Source organism: Zonotrichia albicollis, chromosome 3 (assembly GCF_047830755.1).
Source record: "Zonotrichia albicollis isolate bZonAlb1 chromosome 3, bZonAlb1.hap1, whole genome shotgun sequence".
Taxonomy (NCBI): Eukaryota; Metazoa; Chordata; class Aves; order Passeriformes; family Passerellidae; genus Zonotrichia; species Zonotrichia albicollis.
In genome coordinates this window covers 81,167,347-81,185,458 of record NC_133821.1, presented here as the reverse complement: position 1 = coordinate 81,185,458, position 18,112 = coordinate 81,167,347, and the positions used below count along the sequence as shown (strand labels likewise).

Here is an 18,112-nt window from a genome sequence, read left to right as displayed (position 1 = left end):
GAACTCACAAAAATCATGCACAATTTTTCATAACCATTCACTTCGTAATATCTGTGCTTGTGCAAGAGATAATTAACTAAAGCCAGCAAAAATCATGTGCTTTCTTGCAGAAGTCAATTGCTCAAAATACAAAACTTGAAGGGCCTTCTCTCTTTCTTTACCTTTTATTCAAGTGTCCAAGTAGCTGAAGCATAATATAAGTTTTTTAACTTCATGTGAAGGATACAAGATCTGAAATAATTTCAGTCAAAATGTAGAATAGTCTGACAAATGTCTGATTTAGTAAAGCAAATTTAGATGTTTTTCTTTCCCCTTTGCCTTTTTTTCCCAAAGTATGGAAATTACACTGTGTGGATTTGTGGAAATGACAATTGTGGATCACAATTATAACAATTAAAAGGAGAAAACTCGTTCTGGACTTGGTTAAATATTCGCAGGAGTGGTCCCCAAGACATCTGAAGAATAAATTTGGTGCCCTCAGTGGTGATTTAGAAAAAAGAAAACTGCTATAAATGTGATTGGTGTAGAGAGCAACCTAAAAGCATAATGATTTTAAATGGCAAAGTAAGTTGAGATCCCTCTGCTATTCTAAAAGGAAGGCAGGGCAGAGAGGCTTTTAAATAATCCAAATAGCAATTTTTGTTAATACAGAATAATTACAATGATCTGACCCATACTTGTGTGTTAGCCTTCCATATGAGCAGCAATCAGTCAGAGCTGTAACACTCTTCAGGCCCTACTTCAAGAAGCAATTCTCAATCATGCACATGGCTCAGTAATTTATATATTATTTCTCCACTGATGCTGGAGATAACTGACTGGACTTCATGATCTGCTTAAGACGCAGAATAAGTCAGGCTCATGCTCAATGAGCTTGGGACACCGCCATCTCTCTCCATCACACATGTGCTGTGCTGCAATATTTAACCAGGGGAACCTTTCAGCCATCTCCTGCAGCCCTTTGAGAGTTTCAAGGTGTCCCAGCTACTTCCAGTAAAGCTCCTTAGTTCAGGTCTCCTTTTATTATAGACAAGTAGCAAATACAGTGCTGTGAAGTTAGAAGTTGTAATGGGGACTGGAAGAAACCAAATTATTGCATTTGTGTATTTTTTAATAGATGGCGTGGAACTAAGGAGAGATTAAAAAAAATGTACCCTACCAATAGAGAGTGATCACTGATAGGATCTAACCTGCAAACGACTCCAGGAAAAAAAGACACAAAAGCCATCAGAAGGCTGGTTTGAAAATTGAGTTTGGGGAAGCAAATGGGAGAAACAACAGTAAAAATAATTATTCAATAACTACATTATTAAATTATTATTATTAGATATATTATTAAATTACTATTATTAAATAGCTACATTGTATAGTTACAGTGCAGCTGTCTATTAATGGCTTTTTAAAATCAAGAAATTGCAGGAGCCATTCTCCCTCCCTTCATATACACACATACAACTTACAACCTAGCTTTAATAAGGAAGTTTCTCTCAGCTGTCAAGAATATTCTCAAAAATACTTTTTAAATATTAAAAATGAGATATAAATATGATTTACCAACCTTCTTATAGTCCACAATGTTTCCTTTTCCTTGTGCCTTAAAAAGAAAGAGATTTTTTATCAGACACTACATACTACAAACCAGAGTTGCAAGAATAAAGAATGCAATTAAATGAGCTACTACTTTGAACATTACTTACTTTCTTTAGGAATCTGATACAGAAAACCCTAAAATACAACCAAATGTGTTACCAGCTTACACAACATGGCTCTGTTTCAGATGAGAGCTGCAGATACTCAGTGTAATTTTTAGGCTTTTTTTATTATGACTTGTAGTTAAACATTTGGTGAATACAAAATGTTTTGGTCTTAAGAAATCTTGCTGTTTGCATTAATTAATCTCTCCCATGAGATTCTGTAATAAACTCTACTTCCTATCAGCAATAACAGGATTTACTTTCTTTAAAGGGAACTCTCTGTATACCTACACTGTCTTGCATGAGGCAATAGTCTAGAGCCCCCAAAAGGGCTGTTGGACCCTGTCAGAGCTGTGACCAGGCTGGAAGTGCTTTTGATTTATGTATCAGCATCACCTTTTGAGCAAGTGAGATAAATAAATCAACCTGTAACTCCTAATATATTCAGAAAGAAATACAAACAATTTTTAAATTTCTTCTTGCCCAGATGCAAGCAAATATGCTGTCCAACTTTCTGATTTCTGTCACAGAATGATGTAGAAGATGTCTTTCTCATTCGTGCTCTGACAGAACCAGATCATTAGCACTTAACCAACCTGAAAACCCTTCCCTGAGACCTGATCTGGATGTGCCATTATCACTTCATCTAACTCCAGCTCTTCTCTTTCCAGATTATTGAGAGAAAAAAAAAATCTGTTTCTTTCTCTCCAGCTTCCTCAAGGGAAGACCTCAAACCTCAATTCTTCTGCAATGTGTCTCCTGAAAAGATGTAGATTAGGACCAGTACCTCTCCATGTCCTCTGTGGGGACTTCAGAGATCAGCCCAAAGGAGCAGACCAGCTGGGACAATGAGAAGAGCTGAGACCTGCACTGAAGAGGAACACTGTGTGGCAAGCATAGCTTCAAAGAGATGCTGCCAAGCTGGCCCACACTTTAAAAAATGAATTAATCTTTGTAAAGGAGGAAATATAACATAGAGAAAAGAACTGATGAGAGACTAAACAAACTGAACATGAAGGAGAACAGTAGATAACAGAACTGATTCCTCTGAAGGATAAAGGGGACTGATCCACAAAACCCCTTTGCTTCTCTCTTTAATCTTAGGAGCCAGCTTTTCTAGATTGCATGTTAAGAAGACAGCCTGATAGCATTTGGGAGTAGCAAAGCCACTGCCAATTACTGCTTCCTTATTTGTATATTCCCATCTTATTTGATTTGACAATTTTTATTCACCTGATTGGATCTTACAGCTGCTTCAAAATATATCTAGTAGTTATATTGTATATTAGAGCACCAGAAACATGTTCCTTAACAAGTGATTGCCTATATGCAGATTCACACTGCAGCAGAGAATCTGACAAAGTGTTTGAGGAAGATGCTTTTCAGCTGCAGCAGTAGCAGGAAAGGTGTGCTCAGTGTGCCTCCTCCTGTGCTTATCCTCATTACTAACAGCAAGAATACTTTCTCATGATCTGCTCCTGTCAAACATTAAAGTCAATGGCTCTTGAGCTCCTCCAGGAAGCAACCTCACACAATCTGTCTCCTAAGCCTTCTTTACTACAACTGCACCGTTCTTTTTTTCCTTTTTTATCCTCACAGTAGTACTTTGGCTCTCTAACTTTTTCTGAACCTCATCTCAGACACACAGATGGTTTTTTAACCTTTTACATCAGACTTGCTCAACTGGTTAAGCTTCTGACAGGGCCTGAGTGTATTGCATGTTCTTTACCTATTAAAACCATACAAATGACATTGCATGAGAGGGTGGCTTAGGAGTGCACCCCTATGGGCATCGTGAGGAAGTGTCTGGTTTGAGAGCTTGGCCTACACTGAATGTCACATAGTGGAAGTGACTGTGGGTGGTATCTCAACGAGCATGTAGTCAATCAAAGATAACTTTCCTCTCTAAACCAGCACACGTCAAGAAAGACTCCTGGACTAGGTGTTCTATATTGTAGTTGGTAGTAGTGGTAGCATAGTAAATACCATGTATAAAGTGTGTGTATAATAAATAAATGTATTAAGTACAGCAGTCCTAGTAGATAGCAAATACTTTTGCATAGTGCATGTCACTTGGCACCCCCACCCTTTTCACACAGAACTGCTTCATTGTTTCCATAATGCCCATTTTTGGTACGAAAATTTAGTAAGCAGACAGACGGCACTCCTGGAGTCCTGCAACCTCCTCTAGATTCTGCAGATGGGAAATTGTTTCAATGCTTTTATACACTGTGCTGTGGAAATGCCATTATTCTCCAACTGCAATAATCCAAATCCATTTACATTCAACTCACATATGAGCCTTGTGTTGAGACTGCTGAGTTCCAAAAAACCTCATAATGCTTTATGAACTACTAGTCTCTAATTTCAAAGTGACAATAGGACTGCTGCATTTTAAGATCCCCCCACTCTATACCACTGTAGGACTGTAGATTCTGCATACACCTCCCAAAATCTGAAGAGGCGGAAGAGACCATGCCTCTTGCTTGCAGTATGTGAAGGCAAGTTAGAACACAGAACTAGGCAGAGGTTTATATTCCATCCTGCACCTGATTCCTGCTTTCAAACCAGCAGAGAAAGGAGCCATCAGCATGCACATCTTGAATGAATTTGCTTGCACAGAGACAGTTTCTTATTGAAGGCAGCAGCCTTTCTAACAAACTGTATAACAACAAGCATGAATTTCCAAGTGGCAGTCATCACTGTTGTTTAGACAGACAAAACATGTCCAACTGATGAGGGAACTCAACAGAATGCTTAATTTTGGCCATTTTGGTGCTTCCTCCTCCCCCTTTCCCTTCTTGCTGTCTTCTACAGTTATCTATTTGTGCTTCAGCAACATCCAGGGAACTATTCATGGACTTGAATCCTACTGTGGTACATGACAGTTACCACATAGTTATTTTATTCTTATTGTCTTCCTCATGTAAAAATTAGAGGAAAAAAATAGATAAATAAGGGAATTAACAACAAGAGTATCAGACAGCTAGATCTCAAAACTATTTTGTGATGGTCAGAAAGACAAGCCCCAAAGATCTTTCCCCTTCCATTGAAAATTACTACTCCAGCATAATTTTGGCAGAAGGAAATGCATGCCTACCTTTCAACCACAGTGATGGTTGAAGTTCTCTGCTTTAAGCTGCCAGTGAAAGTAGCTTTACTAAGACATGGGACTGCACAAGCAGTGCAGAGGAAGGCACATATGCTCCACACAAATGAATTTGCCTGTTACACTGATATACAAAAGTCTGACAGAGCTTGACTGTCAGGTCCCTACATTTCCCCTTGTTTAAAGTGTGGATGAGAGAAGTATTAAGCACTGCAGAGCATAGGGAAACCTTTTGTCAATTTCTAAGTTCCTGTGCAGACTGAAAGTACAGGTAGGAGGAAATAAACAAATGGCAAAACCAGGAAATTCTAAACAGTGCTTTATTTTACCTCTCTAATCTGTTTAAGCCATGCCTCCCTTCCACGGAATTCCTGATGAAGGATTGCAGGAGCAGAATTCAAACTGAAGGCCATGGTGTCATTAGAAGTTTCTTTAACAAATGGCTGCAGGTCTGAATGTAGCTGGAAAAAAAGAACACACACACATTCAGTTCCCAGGAACAGTCTATACGTATCCACCCACTCCTCAAATTGAGGTCCGCATCCTGGTTCTACACCTACTCACCACTTCCTAATTTGACACTTGTACTCTGGTTGCACTTTTTCAAGTTTGGGGGAGGGAAAGAAAGATGTTGAAAGCCTTGCAGTGGTGGAAAGATGTGGTAAAGAGAAGCAAGAGAGTCTGCAAAGACACAGATAAAGGACAGCTCGCAGAGCTGGACAAGCCATGGGACACAGCCAGGTAGGAGACTGTGGAGTGGCAAGAAACAGGGAAAAAATATAAAGGAGAGAATGATCCAGTCTTTGGTGGGAAGAAGATCAAGTTTTAATCTGTGCAGAGTACTACAGTCTACTTTTGAGTACCTGAGGAAGCAGATACAGTATGACCTTTCTTCTAACAAAGCAAATGCTACATAGCTAGGAGCTTTCTATGAAAATTATGCAATCCTTAATACACAACTATGTGTCAATGGTGAATATATTAATATTAAAGCATATACAAAATATTAAGGATATAACTGCACTTCAAGTAATTTACTGGTAAAATTATACCTAGTAATAGCATATAGTGGCATTCCTGTGGCAGTAAAATTGTGCTTCATAAAACCACTTCCTTCTCCTGTAGGAACTAGAAACTGCATAAATCAACTCAGCTGAAGCAGATGGGAGGTCTGTCTGCCTGTCTCTAGCTACATCTAACCTCACAAGTGATGCAATACAGCAGAAGCATATCTGTGTTTTCCTTTGGGCTAACTCTAGCTGCAGACTCAATGTCTTCTAGTGGAGGTCAGAGACCTTGTCCAGGAAGTCCTACTGCTGTAGAGGTGTAGGATGTTCCTGTTCAGATATGGTGACCTCCCTCCTTATCTTCCATCTGCCCTCTACGGAACTTCCCTCCACAGCAGGTTATTCAGAGGGGATATGGCTCAGTCCATGCTGCTGCATGGGCAATTGAGCCTCACAGCACAAATCTCTGCATGGTGGCAGCCGAGACCCAACACATCATGTACAGACTGAGCAATGAGATGCTGGAAAGCAGTGCTGCAGAAAGGGTCCTGGAGATCCTGGTTGATGACAAGTGGAACATGAGTCAGCAGTGCCCTGGCAGCCAGGAGGGCAGTGGTGTCCTGGAGGGCACCAGGCTCAGCATCACCAGCCAGGCAAGGGAGGGGATTGTCCTGCTCTGCTCTGTTCTGCACTGGAGTGGCCTCATCTCATGTCCTGTGAGCAGTTTTGGGCACCACAATATAAGAAAGGCATTAAATTATCAGAGTGTCCAAATGAGGCTACAAAGACAATGAAGGGCCTTGAGAGGAAGCTGTAGGAGGAGTGGCTGAGGTCACTTGGTCTGTTCAGCCTGGAGGAGACTGAGAGGAGACCTCATTGCAGTTGTCAACATCCTTGTGAGGAGAAGAGGAGCAGCAAGCACTGATCCCTTCTCTGTGGTGACCAGTGACAGGACCCAAGGGAATGGTCTGAAGTTGTGCCAGGGGAGGGTTAGGCTGGATATTAGAAAATATCACCCAGGGAGTGGTTTGCTACTGGAATAGGGTCCCCAGGGAAGTTGTCACAGCACCAAGCCTGAGAGAGTTCAGAAGTGTTTGGACAATGCTCTCAGGCATATGGTGACTCTTGGGGATGGTCCTGTGCAGGGCTGGGAGTTGGACTCGATGATCCTTGTGCATCCCTTCCAATTCAACATATTCTATTACATGGTTCCTCCTGCAACTCCCGTTAATGGGACAGTGGGTTTAGGAGTAATGAAGGAGCAGAAAAAGTAAAGTGTTAAGCTGCTGCAGAAAGATGTGCTAGAAGGAAGTTAACAGAGCCTTTAATGTAATGAGCTCCATTGCCAGGAGTGTGATTTTGGTAATTCACAAGCTCTGTTCATACCAACAGCTTCTGCAAACATCTCACTCCATAAAGCAGTCAAATTTCTCAACACTCACCTGCTGGCTAAAATCTACAGCATAAGTCATGCCGTATATGACAGAGCTCACAAGCAGCACATCTTACAAGCCCTTCCTTCTGTATTTAAGCTCCCAGAACAAAAGGAAAAGGTGTACCTTATGACTCATAGACATATGCTTCCCATACTGGAATGCCATGTCCTGGATCTCAGCGCTGTGCTTTGCTAGCTCCATTGCAGCCTGGCAGCTCTTGGCCAGCAAGGCACTGTGCCTGAGGAAAACCTGCTCCTTCCACCTAGATATGCCAATGTCATCTGTGAGGCAGTTCTCCTGAAAATGAAACAAAGGCTAACATGAAAACACCAAAAACCGCACGTGTCAGCTCACAGAAGTTAATAGTGTGGCACGTGTGAGTACCGTGTAGTACATAACAAAACAAACCAAACTCTGGGTGCCATGTGCCAAATTAATTAGGAAATAGAGGAATAGAGGAAAGTATCAGAATAAATATATTGGCAGTTTCAAACAAAAACCTTTTCCATTTTCCTGTCAAAAGGCAATGCAAAATATGTGGAGCTGTCAAGATTCAATATATATATATATTTTTTTTTTTTTTAATTACTGTATCATCACACTGAACATTAACAGCAAACTATAGCCCTCACGAGGGACTGGGGAGGAAAAAAAACCCACAACCAAAATTCCAAAACAAAACCAAAAAGCAACTCCTCCCCTCCCCAGAGTCCATCTGCACTTCAGCCCCCTCCCAGTTACTATGAACCAACAATCCCAAACAAACTTGAGAAGTCCCTACAATTTTTCCTTTGTAGTCAGGAAAAAAACTAATTGTAACAGGTGTTGAAAATTCTTATAGACTGCACTGAAAAAATGAAGGGCTGTGAGAGAGGACTTATACCTCTTCTGCTTCCATATTAAGAGTGAGGAGCAACTGAAAGTATTAAAAAATAACTAAAGTTGCAATTTAGAAGTGTCGGGAATTAATTATCAGGGGCTGATAGAGGCACATCAGTTATGCCTCTACTGAACTTTACCTCCTTTACTGTAAGGTCAGAGATGCTCAACCTGTCTAAAAATCTTTTGTATGCAACATATTTATTTGGATAACTTTCCACAGTGTTTTAATTAACACAAATCAAATACTTTCTCCCAAAATCCAAATTCAGTTGCCACTCCTTTGACTCATAAGGTGTTAATATGCTACTAATTCATTCATGTCTTCAAAGCTAGACACTACTTTAATCTGTCTCACATACTGACATGCCTTTAGGTACTCTCTAAGAAGGGGGGGGAAACCCCAAAACCAGAAAAGATGACAGCTGTTTTGCTTAGAAAAAATAAAATCAGTAATGAGAAGCTACAGAAAAAAAAATAAAGCACAAAAATGTTCAAAATTTTGTAATTTCTCAGTTCAGCTGAATCTGTAATGTACATTAAGCCAAAAAATATTCTTCAACAGAGTAATATAAAAACCCCTCTTATACAACAAACCTTTTCCCTCAAAGTGATGTCAATTAAATTACTAAGAAATGAGCAAGAAGTAATTCTGTGTGACCCTATAGTTTTCTAGCAAAGTATTATCTGTCATGAAATCAGTAACAAATGAAATAGAATCCATCCGTTCAGCTCTAATTTTCCTCCCTTATGGATATCACCCAGAAGTGCTGTGTTACAAGGGAGAGGATAATTTGAGACTAATGGAAAAAGTAGGAGAATTCTGCAATGCCAAGTAACACAGAGCTGTATCAAAATGCCTTTGCTTTCAGACATACTATTAAGTTATACAAGGAAAGTGAAGAACAGCGAAACCACATGTTTGCTATTATGCATATGACAACTTACAAAGTCAAGCCTAAACTTTCCTCTGTTTCTGTATTTTTGTTTTAATATTTTAACTCAGCCCAGAGCATGTGCAAATTCCCATGACTGGCAAAATGTCAAAATGAGCATTTAATTCAAGTAGTTTCCCATATATCAAGTCTCTTTTTTTCCATTTAGATATAGGTCAATTTATTTTAAATTTAAAATCAGGAGCTGTTGGAAGACGAAACACAATCTTTTCCTTAACAACCAATCTGCTCAGTGAAAAAACAGTACTGACTAAAATTCACTGGATGATACTGAAAATTGGCAGTGATTTTTATAATAGTTTGTTTTACATCAAATAAGAAAAAAATACTCTAGAAAGGTATCCTGAAACAATTTTGAAGTTAAAAAATATTTCAGAAGACCCATAAATTGAAAAGGATTGCTTTCTGTAGCCTTTGAGCAGCAAGAGAAGTGCAAACATTATCCAATATCAACTGAAGGAACTGAAGAAGCTTAAGCAGTCACTGCAACTCAATGTATACAAGAAAATTAATTCTATGATTTGTTACAAAATTATATTCCTGAACAAGTTTCAATTTCATTAACAGAAAGTTACTGTTCACTACATTAACATTATGTAAAAGCTTCAAGCACCTAAAATGAGCATTTAACTTCAAAAAACCCACAAGAATTGAACACATATTTGAAGATTGAAATCTTAAAAACATAAGTATTATAAATCTCTGGGCTACAGAAACAAGCCAGTTGTAAAAAGGTATTATGACCATATGGATGTGCTTTGGTATATGAACTTGCATGCCTGAATACAGCTGATTTTAATTAAATAATTTCTTATGACCACAGACCCCTAAAGCTTTTGCTGCTTAAGACAGAGGCAGACACATACTTTCTTCAGCAAAATTTTCCAACAATGACATTTTTTCCCAAGCTTAACTCTCATGTTATACATAAAGCGTCTGCCAACCACACCACATTCTTACAAGGGTATGTAGGACAATATCTAAACACTATTTTAAAAACATCAAGGGAAAACCCAAACTACTTCTAGATTGCAAAGCTGTAAAATCTGATATCACAATGGCTCTTACTACTTCTAGAGAAATTTTCCCTGCTTTATAAGCTTTGTTTTGTTTTGTCAGCAGTGGGTATAGAAGTGGACATTAGCTGGCCCAGAAGACTCGTAAGACTTTCTTATAAAAACCTCTCTAAAGTCAAACGAATTCCAGTTGTAGGTGACAGTGCTCAGGCATTAAGCAATGCCTGTGGAGTGACCTCATTCATAAATTCTGTCACCAAGAAATGGGTGCAGACCACAAGCACCCCTGATGCTGTCAGCGGGGCAGGAAGTGGAGGATGAAGAGAGCTGAGCCCCCCCCCATCACTGGAAGAAAACAGCCATCTCCAGAGACAGTTAGCACAATGTCAGCATGAGTGCACAGGGAAAATATCCAAATACAGCTCTGTCAATCATCACTTCCAATGGGAAATGAAGAACAGCTGAGGGCGCTCCCATTTTTCTATTGGCAAGGTCAGCTACTGCTTTGTTAGAAATTGTCTAGTTGAGAATCTATTTTATTAAACTATTTCCATGATTTAAACTGCGTTTAAAACAATCACCTCAGGAAACAAAAAACTCCTAGAAAATTTAACTGGGACTAAAATATGTGATCATAACCAACAAGAAGGGCAGCTCTCAGTGAAACTCCTAGAAAATTTAACTGGGACTAAAATATGTGATCATAACCAACAAGAAGGGCAGCTCTCAGTGACAGCACCAAGGATCCCCAGTACAAAAGCAACACTTACAATAACACAGTTTGATTTATCTCACCAAAGAAGATTTTTATATGAGGCTCAGCTGAAAACGTACTACAGAAATATGAATGAAAAACATGTCTTAAAAGTGCAAAAACCCATTTGCAAAACCAAGAAGGAGCAGAAGTCAGAGACTCTAAACTTCAGCTATAGTTTGTAACACAGCCCATCATTTATTTCCATACCATGGCAGCTCTTTTTAACCATCTGCTGCTGCACAAAATGATCCAAATGTCTGAATCATCTATATCAAACATTAATTCAGTTCTCAATGGGCAAATAATCCACAGAAACACATAGAAATAATTTTACATTGCATATTCAAAGTTTAAAATTAAGTAGTTCAAGAACTTCTATTTTACATAAATAAAATCCAGTGCAACCATGAATCACTCTACCAGCAGCAAGACCCTGTAAAACATTTCACACATGGTTCACATGAGCTTTCAGCAGATGTATTCATGCTTGCTGAACATGACAGGGCATGTTTTATTGGTCTATTAATACCCATCTTCACTGCCTTTGGAGGAACAAGGGTGTCTGCAAATGGGTCAATAAAGCAAGCTACTGACTACTTTTATCATGACACTGTAAAAAAACAACACCTGGTTTTCAAAGAAAAGTTTGTAAACTTATCATAAAGATAAATATCTCTTCACAACTGTTACTTTTAAATCTCTCTGGAAAAACTTAGTATTTAAAAGAACAAAAGCAGTAAATAAGTAACATTGGCCTTCTTTCTAGCTATGCTCTTTTTCCCCCAAACACATTTTCCTATTCTTTTCACAGATGCTCTTTACTCAAATTCCATATTTTATGTTTAGTCTTGCAACAAAAACATTTGTTTAAAAAAAAGTGAAAGCTCTGGCTCTCTGCTGCCTTGCTAAAAGGTGGTTTACATAACTCAAAATACATTTGATTTACTTCCTATAGTAAAATAATAAACAAATCCATTACTTATAGTACAGACTCATAGCAGACAGTTGATGGACATGGCAGTACTCAAAACATTACTCCTCAAAGCAGGGCTGTCGAAGGAAGGGGACCAGGACACCAGGTGGTTCATCACAGGTCCAGTCCAGTTTATTGAATAAAGCATCAAACACTTATACAGCAAATAATAACCTTATGAATATTCTGTAAGCCAAGCAATCTATTGGTTAAACTATACCATTAACTCTTCCTCATTCCTTAGGGGTTACATCTCTCTTTTCTCATGTCTCTTTCACTTTTTGTTATCATACTACAGCTAGGCCCAAGGACACGCTATCTAGCAGGTGCAGGACTTGGAATTAGCCATGGCTTTGTACTTTTCCAGTCTCTAGCCAGCCAAACTCCCAACACAGGGCCAGGAACCAAACATCAAAGAAGCATTGGCAGAGCACACTGCATTTAGCCCATCCTTTTCCAGAAAATAAACTAACTTTCATTAAAAACCCTACTGTGGTCTAAAATAAATACCTGTTAATTCACTGTTTGATACAAGTACTTGCTACTAAGGCCTTTATTTTTTAAACTTGTTTAACATATTAGGTATGCACAACTTTCACAAAATTGCATAAAAAATTCCTAACAGTGGAACATGTTGGGAATGGTCCTGTCTAAGATAATAGCCCCATGTTGACACTATAATGAGCTTTGCTAATGCACATTTATCATCAGCTACATATTCTGACAACAACAAAAAAATCCCCAAAACCCAACCAAGTTATTTCCCCTCAAAGTCCCTCATGCTTTAAGATTACAAGAGCATTCTGGAAGGTTAAGCACAAGAGCCAACACACTGAAGTCCCTCTCTTGATTCTGCTGTTTGACCTTGAGCTTCCTCGTATCTCTTACATCTGTCAAGTGAATTGACAGGAATATTAAAGTAACCCCCCCTCAGTATTTTTTAAATGATCTGGAATATTAAAACAGAGTGGCTTTATAGATATGACAATATCCTCTGAGTTAGCAAACATTTTAGAAACCTTCAGCCTCCTCAAAGCTGGAAACAGAGACTCAGAGCAATGGGGTTTTTTTTGTTAAAAATAGATAACTACAATCACAACTGAAGACCAGACTAGACAGTTTTCAACTTTGCACTCACTAAGGCAAAATTTTTACTCCCAAATTAGACCCAGATTTAGGGAAAGCAAATGGGAACTGGGAAGAATGTCCTTCACTTGCAGAATTTTGGGCTGAGAGAGGATATCGCAGAAAACTGCAATAGTTTATCATATCATCCCTTTCAGCTCCAGGTTATAGTCCAACATATGAGCTTAATATTGTTAATGCAATATCTTAAACCACAGCAGCTGTTTGTTACTTTGAACATGAGTGACAAGCCTTAACCTTCAGGATGTGTCAAAGCCTACACTTCATAGTTTGTATCATCACTTCAAATAACCATAAAAAGTTAAATATTTGCTTTTTCTTTCCTGGTTTTACACAAATCTAATGATTTACCTATGTAGAAAAGATAAAGCATGATCAAACAATGTACTAAAATGGGACAGCTGTAGGATTGCACGTGGCTGTGCAGAGGAAAAACAGTGGTAATGGAGCTGTCGAATAATTTTATCCACTATATGTATTCAGGAGTAAACAAGGTCAGTCTTGTTAGGTCAAATAATTCTTTGAACTTTCCTACTGGGTTATCCAAATGAAGAAGAATGAAACTTTTTTTTTGTTGTAAACATGAACTTAGGGTCTCAGAAAATAAAGGTTAACTGCAGAGATATTTTTGTCTACCACTCAGGTAGACACTCAGCAAAGTTCAAAACAACTTGGTGCTAAGTTACTTTATTTTATGGTACTAAAGAGCTTTAAAACAACTGCATTAAGGACATTTAACATATGAAGTACAGTTTTCTTGCCTCAGGGAAAAAAAAACCAAGGTGAGAAGACATCCTTCTGCTTTTCCAAATTTAGGAAATTCCCAGCAATGAAAATACCACTACTACCATCCCTCTGCTCTATTCCTAAAAAGAAAAAGAAGTTTGACATTTGAGATTTAGTTGTGGAGCAGATTAAAGCATTTGTCTTACCTCTGGGAAATGCAGTTCATAATTTTGTTTCAATCAAATTGCAATTAGGGAAGGAGGGAAGATGCACAAAGGACACAAATAATACGACAGACTAACAACTGAACTAGTCTTTGCTAAAGAAATGTTCAGAACATGCATGGGACACTGCCTCAGCAGAACAGGGCGAAGAGAGCAGCAGGGATATGTCTCAACACAACATGGAACTAAATTTCTCAGAGAACTAGACAGAAAAAATTAAAGCAGATGCCACAACTTGCTGTAGGTCTTCATCAGCAGCCACACACTACCCATTATAAAGGCTGAACTTCAGGCACTGTCATGTAAGTGTCTCTATTACACCACCACACTAATTGTGTTTTGAGTTAACTGGGTTCCCCTTAGGAAGGGTACAGTGTACTTGCAACTCTCCTTAGACAGAAATAGTCACTGAAACAAAATAAGTCTTTGCTATTTGTAACTGGGCCAGGGCAGGGTAAATGTCATGCAGCTGCGCTTAGTTTATCTCACACTTCCCCTTGCAATCCACACATGTGGAGGACTTCAGTAAGGCAACAGAAAATAGAAAAAGAATGATTAAGGAAGAAAAGATAAAGATTTTCTGCAGTGGCAGGAACCCAAATGAGTCCACAACATTTTTCACTTACAGAGAGGCCATGGTTTCAAGAAAATGCAATTTCATTGCTGAGATGAATCTGAAGAGTTTTACCTCTACACATGAAAAATTAGAAGCAGATTAGTGTTTTCTAAATATACCTAAAATCTACTTGTATTTAGAAACCTGTTGGAATATGGAAAACAACATTTCAACTATTCTTGGCAAAAACCTCGAAGATGTCATCTATTTTAACATATAAGCCTGAGTATGGTCCTTGGGAGCAACACTGAAGGCTGAGGTCAGTTTATACACAGGTTAAATACAGCAGGTGCAGAAGCACCATCAAGTTCCCAATGCTGCCCTCCTGCCATGCCTTCACCCAGAATCCACTCCTGAGAGGTGCCAAAGGACATGCCAGGCATGCCATCCTTTCCATGCCTCCCAGGAGCTGTGGGCAGCTCCTGAGTGTGCCATTACTGCTATCCTGCTGGAGGCTCTCACTCAGCCCGGCAGCGTGATCATTCCCTTCCCTGGCTTCAGTCAAAATGACAGATAAACCTCAGCAAAGTTTGTTTTAGTGACATGGCTTTGCTGTTGCAGAGCAGGAGAGACAGAGAGTGTCCAGGGGAGCAGCACCCTCCAGAACACAGAGCTGTTGTGCAGCGACACTCTCCACCTGCCCACTGTGGTTTGCTTGGGGCAGAGGCATCAGGGCAGGCATCTGCTGCAGCAGCAGCCCAAGAGAGCAGCATTTCACCATGCTACCAATTTTGTTCCATATGACAACACAGCAATAGTAAACTAGAGCTGCAATTTCAGTACACAACACCTGCTGAAGCATAAGATTCAAGTCTCCAAGGCACGTGAGACAACGCCACTAGAAGTGAATCTATCTACCTCAGTGGACTTCAGATCGATACTCACATATACACAGTGCTCATCAGTGACTGAAAACTTGCTATGATAAAACCTGTAGAGATCATGGCAACTTTAAATTACTAATTTTATTGTATGTGTTAAGACATGCAATAAAGTAAAAAAATTTTAAAAATTTCTAGTTTGAAAGTAAATGAAAAAATGAAAATGAAAAAAACTCTTTGCTCTAACATGCAAGCCTACTCAAGAATGGTGTCTAGAAATTCCCTTAAATATTCTAGTAAAGATAAAAATACCTACATCTGATTTGACCAATTTTCATTACTATGCCTGCTGAACAATAACACAGAATATATGCAATATTATTTGCTGTGAAATGCTGCAGTTATTATCTTGGCCCATGCTGACACCAGAAAATACGTGCACAGTGACTTCTGATGGAGAAGAACACTCCTACCACTCCAGGACAAAACTCAGAAGAAAGGACATGTCATAAATTCAGGAAGAAGCATTCTGTGAACCTCTTTGGGCTTGGAAACAACAGGTTTGATATGAAAATATTAATGATGTAGACAACATTGTAATGAATACCTCTAACAGAACCTTGGCTAGGAACCTCTGGAAGCATTTGGAAAGCCTGCAGTAAGATGTGCCTAGAGCTCCTGGTAATGACACGTGACAGTATTCTATTAAGCACTCACAAAAACAAAATAATTCCTCCTTGAGCACTTCTAGAAACATCTATCAGAGCTTACAGGTGTCATAATGATGCTACTGCTGAAACACACCAGGACTAACAACTCCTATGCCTTCTCCCTCCTTTTAAACAGGTGAGAAAGTCATCGTATTTACAGTAGCCACACATTAATATCATCAAATGCCTAGGGTACATAAATCTAGTGAAATTCTTACCTCAGATGATTTTGAGTTTTCATAATATATCCCTTGAACTAAGTCACCAATAGCACTTGAAATGAGTTCCACAACCTGTAAAAGAAAAGGAGAAAAAGCCTTACATCTTTAATTATCACCAAATTGACTAGCAAAGCTACTGCCAGATTTCCAGAGAGATAAACCACGAAGAAAGCTAATTGTGAAAGACTTCAGGATTTACTGAGATATATTCTGTGATATGTCTCTGCTAAAACCTCTACTACAGTAACTCTTCTATCAAAGTTTTAAGTTAATATAAATGAAAAACAAGACTTGTTTTTCCTACAGTGTGAACTATAGAGTGTATTCTCACAAGGACGTTCACAGAACTAATAAATCCCAGTTCATGAATATGAGACAGTACCTCATCTGGGCTTTGTTTTGTTTTGTTTTTTTCCTGCCAAGTAAATACTTCACAATACCTCTCCTTGGGAGCTGTTAAAATTCTAATCTTCATGGCTAATACAGAAAAGTCAGAATCCATAGAAAGGTAACCTTTCAAACGTGATCATTTGGTATTCAGGTGCCATGGGAATGCACTGTGGATGTATTTAGTGCATGGCCTGAGGCTCAGCTGTACCACATACACTGAAAGTCTGCAACACGGGAATGTTTAAATCAGATTTATCAATCTGTATTATCTTCAGGGTTCAGGCTTTTTATTTTATTCAAGCGAAGCCTAAAAATCTGAACTTGATCCAGAATGTAAAACAAGTAGTCCACGGTCTCCCTGGAACTACTGTAAAAATTTAAGTTGTGCACATGAACTGTCTTAATTGGAACAAAATACTCAGATTTATTGTAAAATTAAATGCAGGCATTTCAAATAAGCACACCTTAAGGCTACCTCTGGTTGCTCATAAAGTTTTAATTTCTTGAATGTTTAATTTCCTATGCATATGAGTCTGTATCTGATTCCTCTTTTTGCTTCCTAAAATTCAATGTAGTTCTTATTGAATTAAAAGACTTAGTTTCAATTTTTATCATTCTTGTAACTGAAGACAAGAAGTCAAATGATAAAAGCCCTAACAGAAAGATATTCTAACATTTAGGCATGCTTTATTTGATAATAAAACCACATTTGTATGCTAGTTTTGAGTACTAGCAGAAAGGTTGTGTTTTCATTTTTTTAAACACTGGTTCATATACATATTCATATACACACAGCAAGCGCTAACTTTAGAAATGGTGCTGATTAAAAGTCATGTTTTTTCTTGCAATGCATATGGGTTAATTTGCAAGACCTACAAAAACAGCCTGAAAAAAAAGAAATCACATTGCCCTTTAGGAAACTAGACACTGAAGAAATATTGTAGCAATATGAGCTTTGAAGGAACTGAAAGGACAATGATCCTACAGTGTTACCAGATGTGTTGAGTTATTTAAGGGGGGGTACAGAGAAAATGAGGGGCTCTTTTTTTTTTTTTTTTTTAACAACAACCCTCACCACCCCCACCCCCCTTTTTTTTAAGGTATCAGATAAGCCTTATTCCCAAATCCAGGAGGACTGAGTATCGCCAATAGGTCTATGAAAGCCTGTAACTAAATGCCCAGGATCAGATTGTATTACAGTTTATACAAGCAACATCCCAAGATTCTTCTGATGGCTAGGACACATAATACAGATCAATCACTCACTCAAAAATGTTATGGTTTGTGAAATGGTCTGAGCTCAGAGACCTACACTGGTAATACGAAGAGGAATTTACAAAGACACAGAGTCCTACTCTAAATGTCAAAGTGATAGTATGAACTTTTAACAATGCAGCTGGCTCTGGATAACTAGACCTTTTCCTCTCTTGC

At 38.6% G+C, this 18,112-nt stretch overlaps 1 protein-coding gene across 6 annotated transcripts in view; it reads right to left on the bottom strand.

Annotated features, from left to right (window-relative positions):
- PDSS2 (decaprenyl diphosphate synthase subunit 2) overlaps positions 1-18,112 on the bottom strand; it is a 128,482-nt gene that overhangs the window by 10,479 nt on the left and 99,891 nt on the right. For all 6 annotated transcript variants that reach the window (XM_026792199.2, XM_026792198.2, XM_026792196.2 and 3 more), the window contains 4 exons: positions 16,289-16,363; positions 7,370-7,543; positions 5,133-5,264; positions 1,559-1,594 (listed from right to left, as the gene is read on the bottom strand). In XM_026792199.2, the coding sequence (XP_026648000.1) occupies positions 1,559-1,594; positions 5,133-5,264; positions 7,370-7,543; positions 16,289-16,363 (417 nt within the window). The remainder of the gene's footprint in view (positions 1-1,558; positions 1,595-5,132; positions 5,265-7,369; positions 7,544-16,288; positions 16,364-18,112) is intronic.